Source organism: Tripterygium wilfordii, chromosome 8 (assembly GCF_013401445.1).
Source record: "Tripterygium wilfordii isolate XIE 37 chromosome 8, ASM1340144v1, whole genome shotgun sequence".
Lineage (NCBI taxonomy): Eukaryota > Viridiplantae > Streptophyta > Magnoliopsida > Celastrales > Celastraceae > Tripterygium > Tripterygium wilfordii.
The window spans coordinates 401,659-417,702 of NC_052239.1; the positions used below are offsets into that span (position 1 = coordinate 401,659).

The following is a 16,044-nucleotide window of genomic DNA, read 5'->3' on the forward strand; positions in this document are numbered from 1 at the left end:
CCCATAATTTTACTGGGCTGGGACTCGATGGCGTGAGTGGAACCTGAGGGCCCATGTTTAGATTCTCTTGCTGTTAGGCCCAGCCAATGGGCTAGTACCAGGGACCAGCTCTTAATTTTACTGGGTTGAGCAGGGATGGCGTTAATGGGCTTGAAGGGCCCATGATAACATGCCCTTTTTGTTAGGCCCAGCCCATGGGCTAGTATCATGGGCCAGCACCTAATTTTACTGGGCTGGACCAGCATCTCCGAGCCCATGATTAGATTTTTCTCTGTTAGGCCGAGCCCATGGGCTATATCATGGGCCAGCCCTTAATTTTACTGGGCTGGGCCAGCATTTCCGGCCCATGATTAGATTTTTTCTCTGTTAGGCCCAGCCCATTGGTGGTATCAGGGACCAGCCCCTAATTTTACAGGGTTGGGCCGGGATGGCGTGCCTGAGGGAAGTGCGGTCAGGTTCAGAATCCCTAATGTCTTGGTCTTGACCTTCGCTTCGAGGGACAAGCACCGCATCTAGGTAAGCGGCATCTAATTTCATTGATTCACCGGATCTTCCATCTACGAAAATGGAAGAGATGTCTTTTAAGGTCGGCTTCATGGGTATAGGGAACGGGCCCATTCGTTGTCAGATCAATTCCCATTCATTCTTTAATGGAATAGGGAACGGGCAGAGCTGCGGCTATCAGGAATGGGCGCCTATGACTCAAAGTGCCGACATGACCAAGATGATGATTGATGAGCGGCAAAACATTGGTTCATCAACATGCTTGACATCAAGCCCAATGAACCGGGATCCTACACTGGCATCGTCATGTGCGTAAGTGCGGCGCACAGATCTGCATATTCCATTAATCAAGATTTAAAGGAAAGGGATGATATATTGAAACACCGAGGAAAAATAACCAACCTGTTTATTATATGAATTTGACCAAAGCTTTTGATAATACGTACATGTCTCCTGAAGCATGGAGAGCGTACCTGTCAGATGAACCACACTAATTTTTCAGTACCAAATCAGAGGCTGGCGATTTCCCTGTTGAAACTGTGAGAAAAGGAAATGAAGCAATGCAAAACAAAGTGGCAAGGAGTTCAAGCGATGAAATAAACGTGGGAAGTGGGGAATAAGGAGTTGAAGCGGTGTAATGAGGAGTTCCAGTGACTGATCAAGGTTGTAATAAGGAATTTCCACGCAACATTGATGCCGTAACCATACATGGGCATTTTTCATCAATTTGACACCATATATATGCACTACAACCAGATTCAAGTGGGGATCAAGAAACATTAAAAAGTAGTCAAACTACAAAGAATAGGGAGGGACATTGGTTGCGTTATGCACAAGCTGAGCCAATTGCAGCGACGCCAAATTTGCAAAATGCAACTAAATATTCACACATTAGATATAATATACGCGATAAAATAGCAAGTGCATTAGAGTAGTGAATACACCATCTTTATATTTATATCTCACAGGTCCCATTCGGCCACAAATTGACCAGTCATTTATGTCAGAATCATGAAAGAGCAGTAAATGTTTTCTCACCTTTGAACTATAAATAAAACAATAGAGGTATAACTTACGATTTCTTGTCACCAAACTTCCACCAATCTGGCTCATACCATTTGGGGCTCCTGCAAAGGTCCAACAATTACAAGAATGAGAACAAATACGGATGTGAAATTATTTACAACTCTATTCAGCAAAACCATCTGAGATTGATTCATTTTGGGGTGCGAAACTTACAGTTCAAGAGAATACTTCGCCTGATTTCATACACCCAACATAAACACGAGGATTCTCCAAGTGAGTTGCCAGTGTAGCTCCTAGGGTATCTGAGAAGAAACAGGGGATAAGCGATGAATGCCCTCGTAGTTAAAAGGTAGGGAGATCAAAGTAATATGAGTTCTTTTTAACAGCATTCACTTCCCCCACCCCTCTATCCCCTTTTGAACAGAATTTATCCTCGTAAGAAAAATCAATTTTCTAGGAATATTACCAGTCTTGTCATTTTAAAAGACTGTATCCTAAGCTCTTCTGAAATGAAGAAACACTCACAGGATTTAACAGATTTACAAATGAGAATAAAAAATGGCAAAAAATTCTCAAGATAAAGTTACTCAAGTGATTCAAGTGAAGGAAATGGGAAACAAATGTCATTTAACATTCTCAAAATAATACTTTGGTGATTCAATGAAGGAAATGGAGAAGACAAAGAAGAAGGGGGAGGAGGAGGCAGCGGCTGTGATGTTGATGATGATGATAATGATGAAAATAAAATGTAGAGGCACTGACATATATTGCCGAATCTATGATGAACTAACCGATATTCACATATATATCATCACTGACTTTTGCATAGAACTCAGCATCCCATTTATCTGCAGCATAAGCAAAGAATAATTTGACCTTCTTTGGAAGCTCCTGAGCTGCTTCTACATGGTCATCCTGTCAACAACAGTGGAAATTATCAGATGATTAATATTTAGAAGAATTTATTAAAGGGCACAAAGAAAACAGAGTACTGGCAATGCAAAAAAGAACATAAGAAACAGCAATAACCACAACACAAAGGACAAGGCCATCCTAGGTAGGTTGAACTGATATGGAACTATGCCCATTCAAGAACCACCGACTAAGGTTTAATCTGTCAAACATTAAAGTAAGGTAAAATGGCCTTATCACTTCGAACATTTCAACACACAACCCCCACTTGTCAGAAATTCTGATGTGCCTAGCAATACCAAAGGTGTCAGGATCATAAACCATATGTGGTAGCCAGAAGAAAGCATCAAGAATCCAAAGCATAAATTCAAGCGTTAAACTAGCATGTCAAGCACATATGTGTGTGTAATTGTGTATACATCAATGTCAAATTGATTGTTTGCACGTAATCAGTTCCTGAAATGAAACCTAACTTGTGCCTGACCTAAATTTTTCAGTGGTTATCTCGATAAAACATTATAATAAGCTAGACATCATTTTTCGAAGATTTGGGATAATGATCGGAAGTTATTAGGGATCAAATAGACAGTGAGCTGCCCTCCTGCCAAGGAATTAACAGCCTGGAAGATACTCAGAGTTGTACTTAACAGTAACTGGGCAGAATACTGGTAGGACAACACCTTCCATACACTCTGAAGCCAAATCATCAATGTCATCTTCGTATGTATCTTATATATTATGTATACCAGAATATGACAATCAAAATAAAGTCAGAATAAGGGGTTTTCGAGCACTAGAAAGAGTGCATATAAACAAATTAGCCATTAAGCTTAAAAGAATGATAAAGTCATTATTCAGCTTGTTTTCACTGTCAATGCCTCTCTCCATACTGTCACCACGGTTTGCACTGGAATGTAATATATATCAGAATAAGAAATCACTAACAACCTTCAAAATAATTTCATCATGGAACATAAAGAGGAGGAAGGACTAAAGATGCATGAAGAATAAAGTCAACCTTCTTCCAATAACAAAACGTGTAGTTAACCCTGTTAGACCATCAGCACAAGAACTGCTTCAAAAAGAGTTTGTCCAACATAAATGATGCCAGAGTGCACAACGAGACATGTACAAAAGAGAAACAACTAAAAAGCTGATCTCATGAACTCCTATTTAAGGAAATTGTACATTTGTACAATCAAGTATCTCATCAAGACATCAAGGGAACCCTATTCTTCAAATGCTATCAGAAAACAAGCCTGAGATAAACTCATCACCATAACAATAGCCTAGGTTTTCCAACCACTCATTGTTAGAATATAGAGGGTGCATAACGTGACATGTACAAAAGAGAAACAACTAAAAAGCTGATCCCATGAACTCCTATTTAAGGAAATTGCATGATCAAGTATCTCATCAAGACATCAAGGGAACCATATTCTTCAAATGGTATCATAAAACAAGCCTGAGATAAACTCATCACCATAACAATAGCCTAGGTTTTCCAACCACTTATTGCTAGAATATAGAGGGTAAATGTGTCCTGTGTCCATATTTTCAATTATAACTCCAAATAAATAACCGCTTGAAGCTATTTGGCCTCCTTGATTTTACCACTTACAGAGGCATTCATTAAGGCCCTCTGAAGGCTTTTCTTTATATTAAATCAAAATCTTGACAAAAAGGCATTTAAAATTTGTACTTCACTAACCAAAAAATACTTTCCTGGTTCCTTCAGAGGCATCCAATAAAAAAATAACTTTCCTAATTTAATTGTTCAAGTTGTTGCCTCAAGGTAGTTTTACCGAGATCAAGTGGTCATATAGTTCTTTTTGCGAACAACTTGTACTTTATACTCGGTTTACAAAGGCAGTAATGTCATTCAAATTATCAGCATAGCAACATTCACAAAGCAACTATATTAAATCATAGTTGGAGTGTGCATATATTGAGTGAACTATACTTGGGACCTTTTGACATACATAGAGAACCGCATTTTCAGCAATAAAATCAGATTCAGCTAAGAAAAAAATGCAGGCAAACCCATACAAAGGTAATGAAACTCTTACCCGAACCCATCCATGCTTTCCGGATTACGTCTCTATTGTTCTCGTGGCCAAAAGTTGTTAGTATACCTATCACTACCGATGGCTTCCTCCTGGAATCAGCCCTATCAGTCTCTTTCTAGTGCTTTGAACTAAAACCTTTTTGTTTAGCCACAGCCAACTCTGTCTCTAGGGCTGTTAACTTCTTTAGTTGTTCCCTAACAATATTGTTCCACCATCAACGTTCATAAAAAAAAACTTTTAAGATTTTCATACACATACATATGACTTTTGATTTATCACGTAACAAGTATAATCCATAACAATTAACAAATATCGCAAACAAAATTAAACCTAAAAAGTATTTAGAAGACAATTATCTTACCTACATGGCTACATGTTATGATTCTCAATGTATCATCCATGGATATTGCAGATTGTCCCTGAAATGGAATGAAGGCAGAGTAAGACAAAGACCAGCTGTAACAAACGGAACAAAAATGCCGAAGTTCACAGTTGAGATTGGCATGCATACACTAAACTATCAAGCTCTCATTTATCAAGTAACATTTACGGAAGTGAATCCTGTTGTCTGGAGAGAGTGACTCACTTGACCAGTTACCCTATCAAGCTCTTTTATCAAATGAACCCTATTATGTGCGTCCCGCCATAACCTATCTCCCAAATCAATCAAAAACCAAACAAAAACAAAAAAAACGAGCATATGTACATCAAATTCAATCTACAAACATAAATGCCACTGAAAAGAGAGAGGAATAACCGGCCGGCGACGTGGATAGCAGCGCGAGTGGCGATCATGGAGAGTAGTAGATTCGCGATTCGGGATCGAAACACCATACTTCTATATCTGATTATTCGATCCCCAGCACAGATCTTCAATTCAGATCCGCGGCCAATCTGATCGATCTTTGAAATTCAAATGCGAATTAGTTGATGAGCTGACGACTATGGCCACTCCTAGTCGTCGTCTGGTCTCTCTACTTTCTGCTCTCGTCCTACTCGAAACTACCGAACCTCGTCATGTTGCCGCTTAACCAAACGCAAATACGTCTGTTCAAGCCTCTAATAGGAGTGCCCTTTTTTTTTGACTTGGGCCCGGACGGAGGTTAAGTTGGCCTAATAATTGGGCTTTCAGTGCAGCCAACTTGGCCCTTTAGCAGTCTGATTAAAGCCCTGGACAGTTTAGCCCAATAAGATACGATGTCTGTTTGAGATTGTACTGTGATCACTGTGGCTCATAGGATACCAACTGTGATGGATTGCACTATGGTACTTGCCATCAGTGAGGGTGAGTTTTCACTGCTAAAAAGTAAAAACCTTGAGGCCACTTAGAAGCATGACTACAAATAATCTAGGATCTAATGTCTTGTGTTTCTTTCCAGGAAAACTAGTAGAGTACGACGAGCCAATGAAGTTGATGAGTAGAAGGTTCGCTGTTTGGGCGGCTTGTCAAGGAATACTGGTTTCATTTCCACTCTGCAGAAATTATTTCGTCCACAAGTTTATTTCCTTTTTGCTAGGAAAAGGTAGAGAAGCGTGAGGCTCCTACTCCATCAGAAATTTAAACATTACGGCCATCGCCTATCTACAATGTAAAAACATTACACCAACTTGGTTTTCCAGTAAAACTATTTAGAAGCAGCAGTTAAACTTCGATAACGATTCACTTGCTCAGAGAGGCCTACCAAGAGATTGATAGTGTTACTGCTCATATTGCCCAGGAATCATGCATACAACATTTCTGGCTTCTGATATAAAAAGCCAAATGAAAATAAGTTACTTAAAACTCAGTGTTCAAATTGTTCACAATCCAAACCCCGAATAATCCAAATCTCGAATAATCATGTCACTCACAGTGGTATGATTAGTGATAACATAAGCGTGATTGGTATTTTGAACTAATCACGCCATTGGCGCTCGAAAAATCAGTCGACCCAAATATTAGATGGCAAGCGACTGAGAGGGTCCGTATACACTAAGAATGAATGCTTTGGGTGTGTCGCATATCAATCCACAGCAATTCGTGAAAGCCGTCGCGAAGGCTCTTTCCCGCTACATCTCAACTGCCAAACAACCACTAAACGTACTTCTATCAGTACAAAAACCCCAAATTGCCCTACGGAAGAGTTTTCTCTCTCAAGTCTTCTGTAGTGAAATATTGGACCAGTACCCAGATATCAAAACATTGAAAGTACTCCACGCCAAGATTTTCATTGATCAATATCTCTGCTGTGACCCATCTCTCGGCATCAAATTGATGAGAGCCTATGCTGCCTGTGGTGAACCTGGTATTGCACGCCATATATTCGATGAAATTACTGACAAGAATGTGGTTTTCTTCAACGTAATGATCAGAAGCTATATGAACAATCGTTTCTACCGTGATGCTCTGCTTGTTTACAAAACCATGTCTAGCCATGGAGTAGATGCTGATAACTACACTTACCCCTGTGTCTTAAAGGCGTGTTCAGGATCTGATTATTTGTGGGTCGGTCTTCAAATCCATGGAGCCGTTGTGAAAGTTGGGCTTGACTTGAATTTGTTTGTGGGTAATGGGCTAGTATCCATGTATGGAAAGTGCGGCCAATTAGTGGAGGCGCGGGGAGTTCTTGATGGAATGGCAGTCAGAGACGTGGTCTCTTGGAATTCAATGGTTGCGGGGTATGCACAGAATGGGAGGTTTGATGGTGCATTGGAGGTTTGTAGGGAAATGGAGGGTCTGAACCTAAAACCAGATGCTGGTACCATGGCTAGCCTGTTCCCAGCTGTGTCTAACGCCTCCTCTGATAATGTTTTGTACATGAAAAGCATGTTCATGAAATTGGCAAAAAGAAGTTTGGTCTCTTGGAATGTGATGATTGCTGTGTATGTGAATAATTCAATGCCTACTGAGGCAGTGGATCTATATCTCCAGATGGAAAAGGAAGGGATTGAACCTGATGCAGTGTCCATTTCCAGTATTCTTCCCGCTTGTGGGGATATTTCTGCTCTCCTCATAGGAAGGAAGATACATGAATATGCTGACAAGAAGAAACTTAGGCCAAATTTGCTGTTGGAGAACGCATTGATTGACATGTATGCAAAGTGTGGATGCTTAGAGGATGCAAGGGAAGTTTTTGATCAAATGAGGATACGAGATGTTGTTTCATGGACTTCCATGATCTCTGCTTATGGAATTACTGGGCAAGGGCATGAAGCTGTGGCGCTGTTTTCAGCAATGCAACGCTCAGGCTCGAAACCGGATTCTATTGCCTTTGTCTCTGTTCTCTCCGCTTGCAGTCATGGAGGATTATTGGATGAGGGTCGGTATTTCTTTGATTTGATGTCTAAATATGGGGTGGCTCCCAGGATAGAACACTTTGCTTGCATGGTTGACTTGTTAGGACGCGCAGGGCTAGTAGATGAGGCATATCATTTTATCAAGCAGATGACAATAGAGCCTAATGAAAGAGTTTGGGGGGCTCTGCTGGGTGCTTGTCAGGTTTACTCTAACAGGAATATCGGACTTATAGCTGCTGATCATCTTTTTCAGTTGGCTCCGGAGCAGTCAGGTTATTACGTCTTGTTATCCAACATTTATGCAAAGGCTGGAAGATGGCGAGATGTGGCAACTGTCAGATCTATCATGAAGAGCAGAGGACTCAAGAAGGCACCTGGTGTTAGCAATTTTGAGCTCCAGGGTCATATTCATACCTTTCTTGCAGGTGACCAGTCACATCCTCAGTCCAAGAAGATCTATCAAGAGTTGGATGTATTAGTAGGAAAGATGAAAGAGTTGGGGTACGTCCCTGAGACTGATTCTGCGCTTCATGATGTGGAGGAAGAGGATAAGGAATATCATCTAGCTGTTCATAGTGAGAAATTGGCCATTGTCTTTGCTCTATTGAATACTGAGTCTGGGACACCAATCAGGATCACCAAGAATCTCCGCATTTGTAGGGATTGCCATATTGCTGCCAAGCTTATTTCCAAAATAGCTGTACGGGAAATCATTGTGAGGGATACTCACCGGTTTCACCATTTCCAAGATGGTGTTTGTTCATGTGGAGATTATTGGTGACCAGATTCAAAGAAATAATTCAAATTATGCTTGAGTCCTACGTCAATAGAGCTTTCCTTAACATTTTTGGCAATTTACCGAAGTCCACAGATCAAGCTTGTAGGGCATTAGAACAGCATCAGAAGTTGCGAAAAGTTAGCATTAAATTCTTGGGTGGCAACTCCTTGGTTGGCAACTAGAAGAGCTGTATTGGATGGTATTGAGTTCGACATTGAGCATGGCCCAATTCAACACCGGAACAAGGTCACGCGAAATTTGTCTCACACATGGCAAGTGAAAGAGGAATTGAAGTTGTATCTATCAGCAGCTGCTCAGATTTATGGGAACTACGCTTAATACAAGATTGTTTGGCGGTGTTTGGGTTCAGTACTTCAGTTTAACAATAGTGCACCGCTTCAATATAGTTCAGGTAACACCACAAACCTTACAAAACTTCATTGGATCCAATTGACTACATCCCACAAGGCAGGGAAGGAATTTATGGGGCTACCTGATGCTTACCTGATGCTCCTAATGCAGGCCAGTAGCCCCCATAAATTGATGCCGTGCAGTACAAGGTTATTCCAGGAAATGTGGTCACTCCTCATATTCTCCCGGTGATAAAGAAGTCACCGGAATAGGGAGGGGCTGCGCTTCGGTCACAGAACTATATATGATGACCAGACTGGGTATGTTCCTGGTTCAGTTTTTAGTGGTGGTTGATTTTGTAACTGACTTCTGAAGGCTCTGCCTTTGTCTTCTACCCTTTTCTCTTTTGTGATAAGATGATTCAATGGACGTTAAAGATCATTTTATAGCAATTGATTGGGGAATGATTTCTCTGATTTCTTTGATTTAAGGAAAATAAGATTAAATGTTGATTCAATCTTTCTTTTTCTATGTATTTATTTTTGTGGCAATGTGCCCTTCTTCTATTAATGACAGTAATTGATTGGGCCTAACTCTTTTATAGTTTTATGGATAAACTCAACTGGGCCGTAATTTCTTACAAGCCCATGCCGGTTATCTTTTTCTTCAAACGTTAAAAAAAAAAATAGACGGTGTTTCGTATGGGTTTTATTTTATCGCTCAAAAGCAAAGATCTCTCACGTGTTGTGTTCTTGTGGAAATGTTTTTTTTCCAAATTTGGGGGTTTCGTAATTTTCAAAAGTTTGCAATTCACATCTAATAATAGAGAAAAATGCCACACAAATTTTAAAAATAGAAAAACAAAAATGTGGTGTGATGTGGTATATCTCTCAAATCATTGCATTCAAATTGTAGACGGTATAATTTTAAACGAATTGTGGAGCCTCCAGATCCCTTCTTTTCTAGTTTACTACAAGCGCTTCGTTGCCTAAAAGCTAGTGGGTTAATTTAATCTTTAATATTTATATTCGTCAAATAAAATTTCATTTGTTTTCTCATGTTAATATAAGTATATTAGACCCTCAAAATCTGACCCCCAAAAGTCTCCAAATCTATATGACATTAAAATAATCATTGATTAAAAACAGACATGTAAGATCCATTTCACATTCAAAACTCCACATTAAAGGAGGATATTTTGGGATATTTTTTAGGGTCTCAAACATTATCATATTATTTGGTAATTAGCTATATATAGCCAGAGCAAACAGTGAGAGACCTGTCAACCGAACTTACCTTCTTAAATCTAATGAAGTTAAAGCAGTCAACATTCCCTTTTTCTCTTCTGGAATTTCGAAGACTATTAATTACAATCAATTCAGACTGAAACAAATTTCCAAGTCTATTCCGATGACTTGACGATGTCGGTGTCTCCAAATCTTTTTTTTTTTTTCCTTCCTCTCCTTCTCTTTCTCTTTCTTAGTCGATTTTTGTTTCACTTAACTACAATGGTTGATTGAGATTTTTTTTTTCTATTCATGGCTCCACAGTCGTCCTTGATTAGGCTAAGGACATCGTTCTTTAGTGATGACTCAGGTTTGATTGATCATGTTCTTCCAAAGCAGTCCCTGGCATGAAAAATTATCTAGAGTCATCCAAAATTGATCACTTTCACATTGTAGATGAGAAAATCTGTTTTCTAACGTGTTAAAGTCTTTAACCCATGCATCGGGTTGGATTATTTGTTAAGACTTTAACTTGCATCGGATTGGCATAATTCAACTAAGTGGCATATAAATAAAGCTTCAATCCAATCTCTCCCACACAACTGACACGTTATCCATATCTAAGAATCAATGAAGACGGCTCGAGAAAAACAAAGTTGCGCGGGCCTTTAGCTCAAATTGAACGATATTGATTTGTAGTGTTTGGACTGGACTAACATGGTATCGAATCTCGATCTATTTGGACATGATATCTACTTGTTCACTTGTTGGATTTTTACATAACTAAGCCCACAAGTGTAAAGAAGTGTTAAGACTTTATCCCACATTGGATTGGCGTAACCCAATTGAGTGACATATAAGTAAAAATTCAATCAGTCTCTCTCACACAATGAATATGTTTTCTGAATCTAAAAACCAATGACAACGGTCTAATAAGATCAAAGTCATGCGAGTTTTTTACTCAAAGTAGACGAAATCAATTTGTATTGTTTGAGATGAACTTTCTAACAAACTTGCTTGAAAGCTATTGTGAGTCAAGTCAGAAGACTTTTCAAATCAGAATTTGTAAACCCCAGAAAACGAGTAATTGGTTAGGTGACCTGCAATACACGGCAACTACAAAAGTCCAGTGTGAATGTTTGGCACAACTATAAATATAGGTACCCTCCCCACCATTGTTGAGCCAGAGAAGCCAACCAAGACGTCCAACCATGGCTAAACCTTCTATCACTATATCTATTCTTCTTGGCTTAGTCTCTATTCTATCTTTGTTCATTGCTCCCTCATATGGTGCTGGAATTGCCATCTATTGGGGTCAAAATGGCGGTGAAGGCACACTGGCTGATACTTGTGCCACAGGAAACTATGAATTTGTCAATATAGCTTTTCTAACCACATTTGGCAATGGCCAAACTCCGGTACTAAACTTGGCAGGTCATTGTGACCCGGGCAGTAATGGTTGCACCGGTTTAAGCGACGCCATACGCGGTTGTCAAGGACGAGGCATCAAAGTACTTCTCTCAATTGGTGGTGGTGTAGGAAGCTACTCTCTATCTTCAGCTGATGATGCAAAACAAGTTGCTGATTATCTCTGGAACAATTACTTAGGTGGCCAATCGAACTCTCGACCTCTTGGTGATGCTGTTCTTGATGGGATTGATTTTGACATCGAGTCCGGTTCAGGCCAGTATTGGGATGAACTAGCTAGATCACTTAAGGGATTTAACCAACAATTGTCCTTAGCAGCAGCTCCACAATGTCCATTCCCAGATGCTAACCTTGACGGTGCAATCGCTACGGGCTTATTTGATTATGTTTGGGTTCAATTCTATAACAATCCTCCATGTATGTACACTGATAATGCTAATAACCTATTGAATGCTTGGAACCAGTGGACTGGTGTTCAAGCTGGTCAAGTGTTCTTGGGGCTGCCGGCAGCTACTGAAGCTGCTCCAAGCGGCGGGTTCATTCCAGCAGACGTGGTTAATTCTCAGATTCTACCACAAATCAAGACTTCGGCCAAGTACGGAGGAGTCATGATTTGGAACAAATTTTATGATAATGGTTATAGTGCATCTATCAAGCCTAATGTCTAGGTATGGATGATGGATCATGCATCTAAATAAGTTGCACCCTATATATATATATATATATATATATTTGTATTGAGAGTGTAACAGTCACATAAAGGTCTTTTGTTATACAATCTATATACCTACAATACGCAAAAAATTGAAACGTTTAGAGTTTATGCATCGCATGACGTGATGGTATGTAATAAGAACAAATTTTACTAAAAAATAAAAATAAAAATTCATTATATTTGCACTCTATAAACATGGTAATAGAAACTTACTAACTTCAACCACACAATTAGGAGAGAAAAAAATAGAACCCTCGAATATCTCACAAGTAAACTTAACTAACTACCAAAAGAGCTAACAATCGGGACCATTCCAGATCCTACCCTATCTCGTATTACTCCTTTCATAATCGTAGATTCCAAGACTGATCAATGTGGTGTTAAAACATTAATACCCTTATAAAGCACAAATAGGGGGTGGGATTCCATCCTTTTTTTGGGATGAGATTTGGAAAATTCCCCTAACAATCACCTCCAATTCAATTCCACATATAATAGGGAACCTAGAGTATCCACCAGTTTGTCTGATGGGATGCCCCGCACAAATTCTATACTTTTATGAGCTGTTGTCTATTTGAACAAGCGCCATCTCGTGGAATTGTATTGGTCTACTGAAGTCGATCTAAATCCCTTAAGTTGGATTTTTTAGTCGATTTGTTTACATTTCACAAAGGTCAACCCGTACTTACACTGCAAAGACCAACCCACTATTTTCTTCCTCGGCAAAGACCAACCCACAATAAATCCACTAAGACCAACCCACTATTTTCTTCCCGGGCAAATTTGTGTCGAAAAAAAGTATATTTTGCAACGAAAATGTCCGTTGCAAAATGTCTTAAAATTTTGACAACGAAAATTTGTGAAAAGTCCGTCGCAAATTACATATTTTGTAACGGAAAAATTTTCGTCGTTAAAAAATTGTTTTATTATAGTGTTCACCTGGGACGTGCCACATAGATTGGGGGTTAAAATGATGATATCTCACTTGGGGCATGCCACATGGATCAGTGATGACAGAGATGTCAGTTATCTCAACTGTTGAGTTGTACTCATAGAATTTCATTTGCATTATGTGTGATATGTGGAGTTCATGAATTCACTTTAAATAATGTGTGTCTAATTGTTGAGATTCTCATCATTTTCGCACATGTATTGGAGGTTAAAATGAGATACACTTTTTGGAGTTTGTGTAGCATTGCTCCACATAAATCATAATGATACACTTCTCCTAAATGGAGTAACTATATCCATTCTTATTATAATAATATTCTTATTCTACAAAACGAAGACTTATGGAGCCAGCCAATCCACATAATTATACACTTATCTAAATGGAGTTACTACATCCATTCTTATTCTTACCGAACACAAACTTAGGACTCAGCCAACCCACATATATATAATTATACACTTGCCTTAACGGAGTCACTATATCCATTCTTATCATCATAATACTTTGACCACAGCATAATACCTCCGTACTTGGCTGAACCCTTTATCGCCGGCAACACTTGAGAAGTAAGCACATTCGCCGGAATATATCCACTCCCGGCCGCCGCCGGTGCCGCCGGCAACCCCAAAAATATGGACCCTGCCCTTATAGATGTAGTCCATTGCTTCCATGAATTTATGAGATTATTAGTGTTCCCAGCACGATACTGGCAAGGAGGATTGTTATAGAATTGAACCCAAACATAGTCAAAAAGCCCTGTATTCAGTGCATTCCCGAGAAGATCATCTGGGAATGGACATTGAGGAGCTGCAGTTAGGTAAATTTTCTTTCCTCTGTTGCTGTAAGATGACAGATAACGAGCAAGATCGTCGTAAAAACTGTTCGAACCAAGTTCAATATCGAAATCAATTCCATCCAACACAGCATCCCCTAGAGGACGTGAAGATGACTGACCACCCAAGAAATTGTTCCATAGATAGTCTGCAACATTTTTGGCATCTGCTCTAGATGATAGAGAATAGCTCCCAACGCCACCGCCGATCGATAGCATCACTTTGATACCTTGATTTTGGCAGTTTTTGATGCCGGTGCTAACGGCTTTGCATCCACCTGATGCAGGGTCGCAATGGCCGGCGAGGTTGATTCCAGGGGTTTGACCATTTCCAAATTTGTTGAGAAAGGCTATGTTGACATAACCATATTTGTTAGTGGCACAGGTTTGGGTTAAGGTTCCTTCATTGCCGTTCTGGCCCCAATATATGGAAATTTTCCCTGCTTCAGAGGAAGCAAATAGGGCAAGAACAAGAAGGGAGAAGAAGGTAGAAGTGGCTTGTAGTTTCATGGCCATTGTACTTGTGTAGCATTCTAATGGGTGTAGTCGCTTATATAGAGCTCACATTGCTGTGATGAGAAAAATTGAGCCGACGTAATTGACTTTACATTGTGTTTTTTGAACAGAGTTGACTGACTTACGGTGCTCAGTGAGGAAGTCAAGTTCGTGCCTTCCCATTAGGAGCAATGCTACAAATCCCAAAATTTCCCCCATTTTAACCTCCATCCATGTGACACGTGAGATAAACAATCTGTCCCTCCATACTAATAACATTTTGTATTCCCGCAATACTTTATCTTCTCAAGCCAAGCACCAACCCATATTAACCCACGACAAGAGATCTAACCCTATCAACACTTGGTAGCTCACCCAACACCACTAAATTTGGGGATGAAGCATTTTTCAATTATGTGGAAGGGCTCCTAAAATTTGAATTCGGTAGACTAAGAAAATCGGGATACTCATCATATTCATGATAAAGTGGTAATATTAGGAAGATGGATATCCTGAGAGGTTATAAATAAATAAGTATAAAGACGTTGACTTGTTTACTTGTTTGGCAGAAAGTTGACGTTGCCACCTTCTGTGAACTCTCCTTTCTATGGATTCCCACTACTTTTCCAATGGTGATATTTATTTGCCAAATATCTTCCAATAGGGCTGGGAACAAGTGAGGTTTTGCCCGACCCATTTGCAAATATAATAAGATGAAGCACAAGGACATGAGCATATGCATATCCCAAACAAAATTAAACACCATATCATCTTTTTAGTGTTGGAAACATGCAACTCGTGGAAGCGTATAAGGACCTCATAGACATAAACGATAGCTAGACAAATTTCAAAAATTTCTTATCAAATACTAATCACCATAGCATAAACCATATATCAATTAATTGCAAGTAGATTATATACCTTGAGATCTCTCTGATTTGATCTCTAATAATCAGGAACGAAGGATGGAGTCAGCGAGTTTGATACTAAGCTCAAACCTGCGGATCTTCCACCGTATGCACCAATTCCCAAACTTGGATTGAGAGGGTGGTCTCTTTTCTCCAAGAACCTGAAGTACACAAATCAAAACTAGTGGAAACGATTAGAGAGTAGAGAGGTCAACTGGTATCTCAAAACTTATGTTAACAAAACACACACTATGTGTGTATTTATAGGGTTTGGCCACACCTAGGGTTTTCTCCCTAGGTGGGCCGGCCCGTAAGCCTCTCCCTCTCTTAATTCCGGTCCGTTTTGGTTTTACTGTATCTTCTAGTATTGGGCTTCTAGGCTACAATGGGGACCAACTAGGAAAAATAAAACATGGCTTCCTATGAATTTAATTATCAGCCCAAACCCATGGACATAATTATAATTGCACTCCCAGTTTTATCTCAAATTAAATCTGAGCCTTTCGTTATACTTGTTCATAAAATTCCTCACGTTAAGTTACAGATACCCGTCAATTAAATATGTCACTGAC

General features: G+C 39.6%; 3 protein-coding genes and 1 pseudogene across 4 annotated transcripts; 2 read left to right on the plus strand and 2 right to left on the minus strand.

Moving 5' to 3' along the window:
- Window positions 1–521: 521 nt before the first annotated feature.
- LOC120004165 lies at window positions 522–5,345 on the minus strand (annotated as a pseudogene).
- Window positions 5,346–5,669: 324 nt separating this feature from the next.
- On the plus strand, window positions 5,670–9,475 carry LOC120004485 (putative pentatricopeptide repeat-containing protein At3g49142). Of its 2 annotated transcripts, XR_005469551.1 has the most exons (3): window positions 5,670–5,796; window positions 5,891–8,977; window positions 9,088–9,475. XR_005469551.1 is itself a non-coding variant. In XM_038853841.1 (2 exons), exon 2 carries the CDS (start codon window positions 6,490–6,492, stop codon window positions 8,566–8,568), a length of 2,079 nt encoding a protein of 692 aa, XP_038709769.1. In that variant the 5' UTR covers window positions 5,670–5,796; window positions 5,891–6,489; the 3' UTR covers window positions 8,569–9,473. The 2 variants fall into 2 exon arrangements, 1 of the variants encoding a protein (XP_038709769.1); XM_038853841.1 differs by having other exon boundaries at window positions 5,891–9,473.
- A 1,836-nt stretch (window positions 9,476–11,311) lies between these two features.
- LOC120004486 (acidic endochitinase-like) lies at window positions 11,312–12,294 on the plus strand. The gene has a single exon (XM_038853842.1). It carries the CDS (start codon window positions 11,354–11,356, stop codon window positions 12,236–12,238), a length of 885 nt encoding a protein of 294 aa, XP_038709770.1. The 5' UTR covers window positions 11,312–11,353; the 3' UTR covers window positions 12,239–12,294.
- Window positions 12,295–13,498: 1,204 nt separating this feature from the next.
- Window positions 13,499–14,604, minus strand: LOC120003351 (hevamine-A-like). Its single transcript, XM_038852304.1, has one exon. The coding sequence runs from the start codon at window positions 14,583–14,585 to the stop codon at window positions 13,689–13,691; it is 897 nt and encodes a 298-aa protein (XP_038708232.1). The 5' UTR covers window positions 14,586–14,604; the 3' UTR covers window positions 13,499–13,688.
- Between the last annotated feature and the right edge of the window lie 1,440 nt (window positions 14,605–16,044).

Bases quoted from the DNA above. Each gene is read 5' to 3' on its own strand.
- LOC120004485 (XM_038853841.1), top strand. From the start codon at position 6,490: ATGAATGCTTTGGGTGTGTCGCATATCAATCCACAGCAATTCGTGAAA.
- LOC120004486 (XM_038853842.1), top strand. From the start codon at position 11,354: ATGGCTAAACCTTCTATCACTATATCTATTCTTCTTGGCTTAGTCTCT.
- LOC120003351 (XM_038852304.1), bottom strand. From the start codon at position 14,585: ATGGCCATGAAACTACAAGCCACTTCTACCTTCTTCTCCCTTCTTGTT.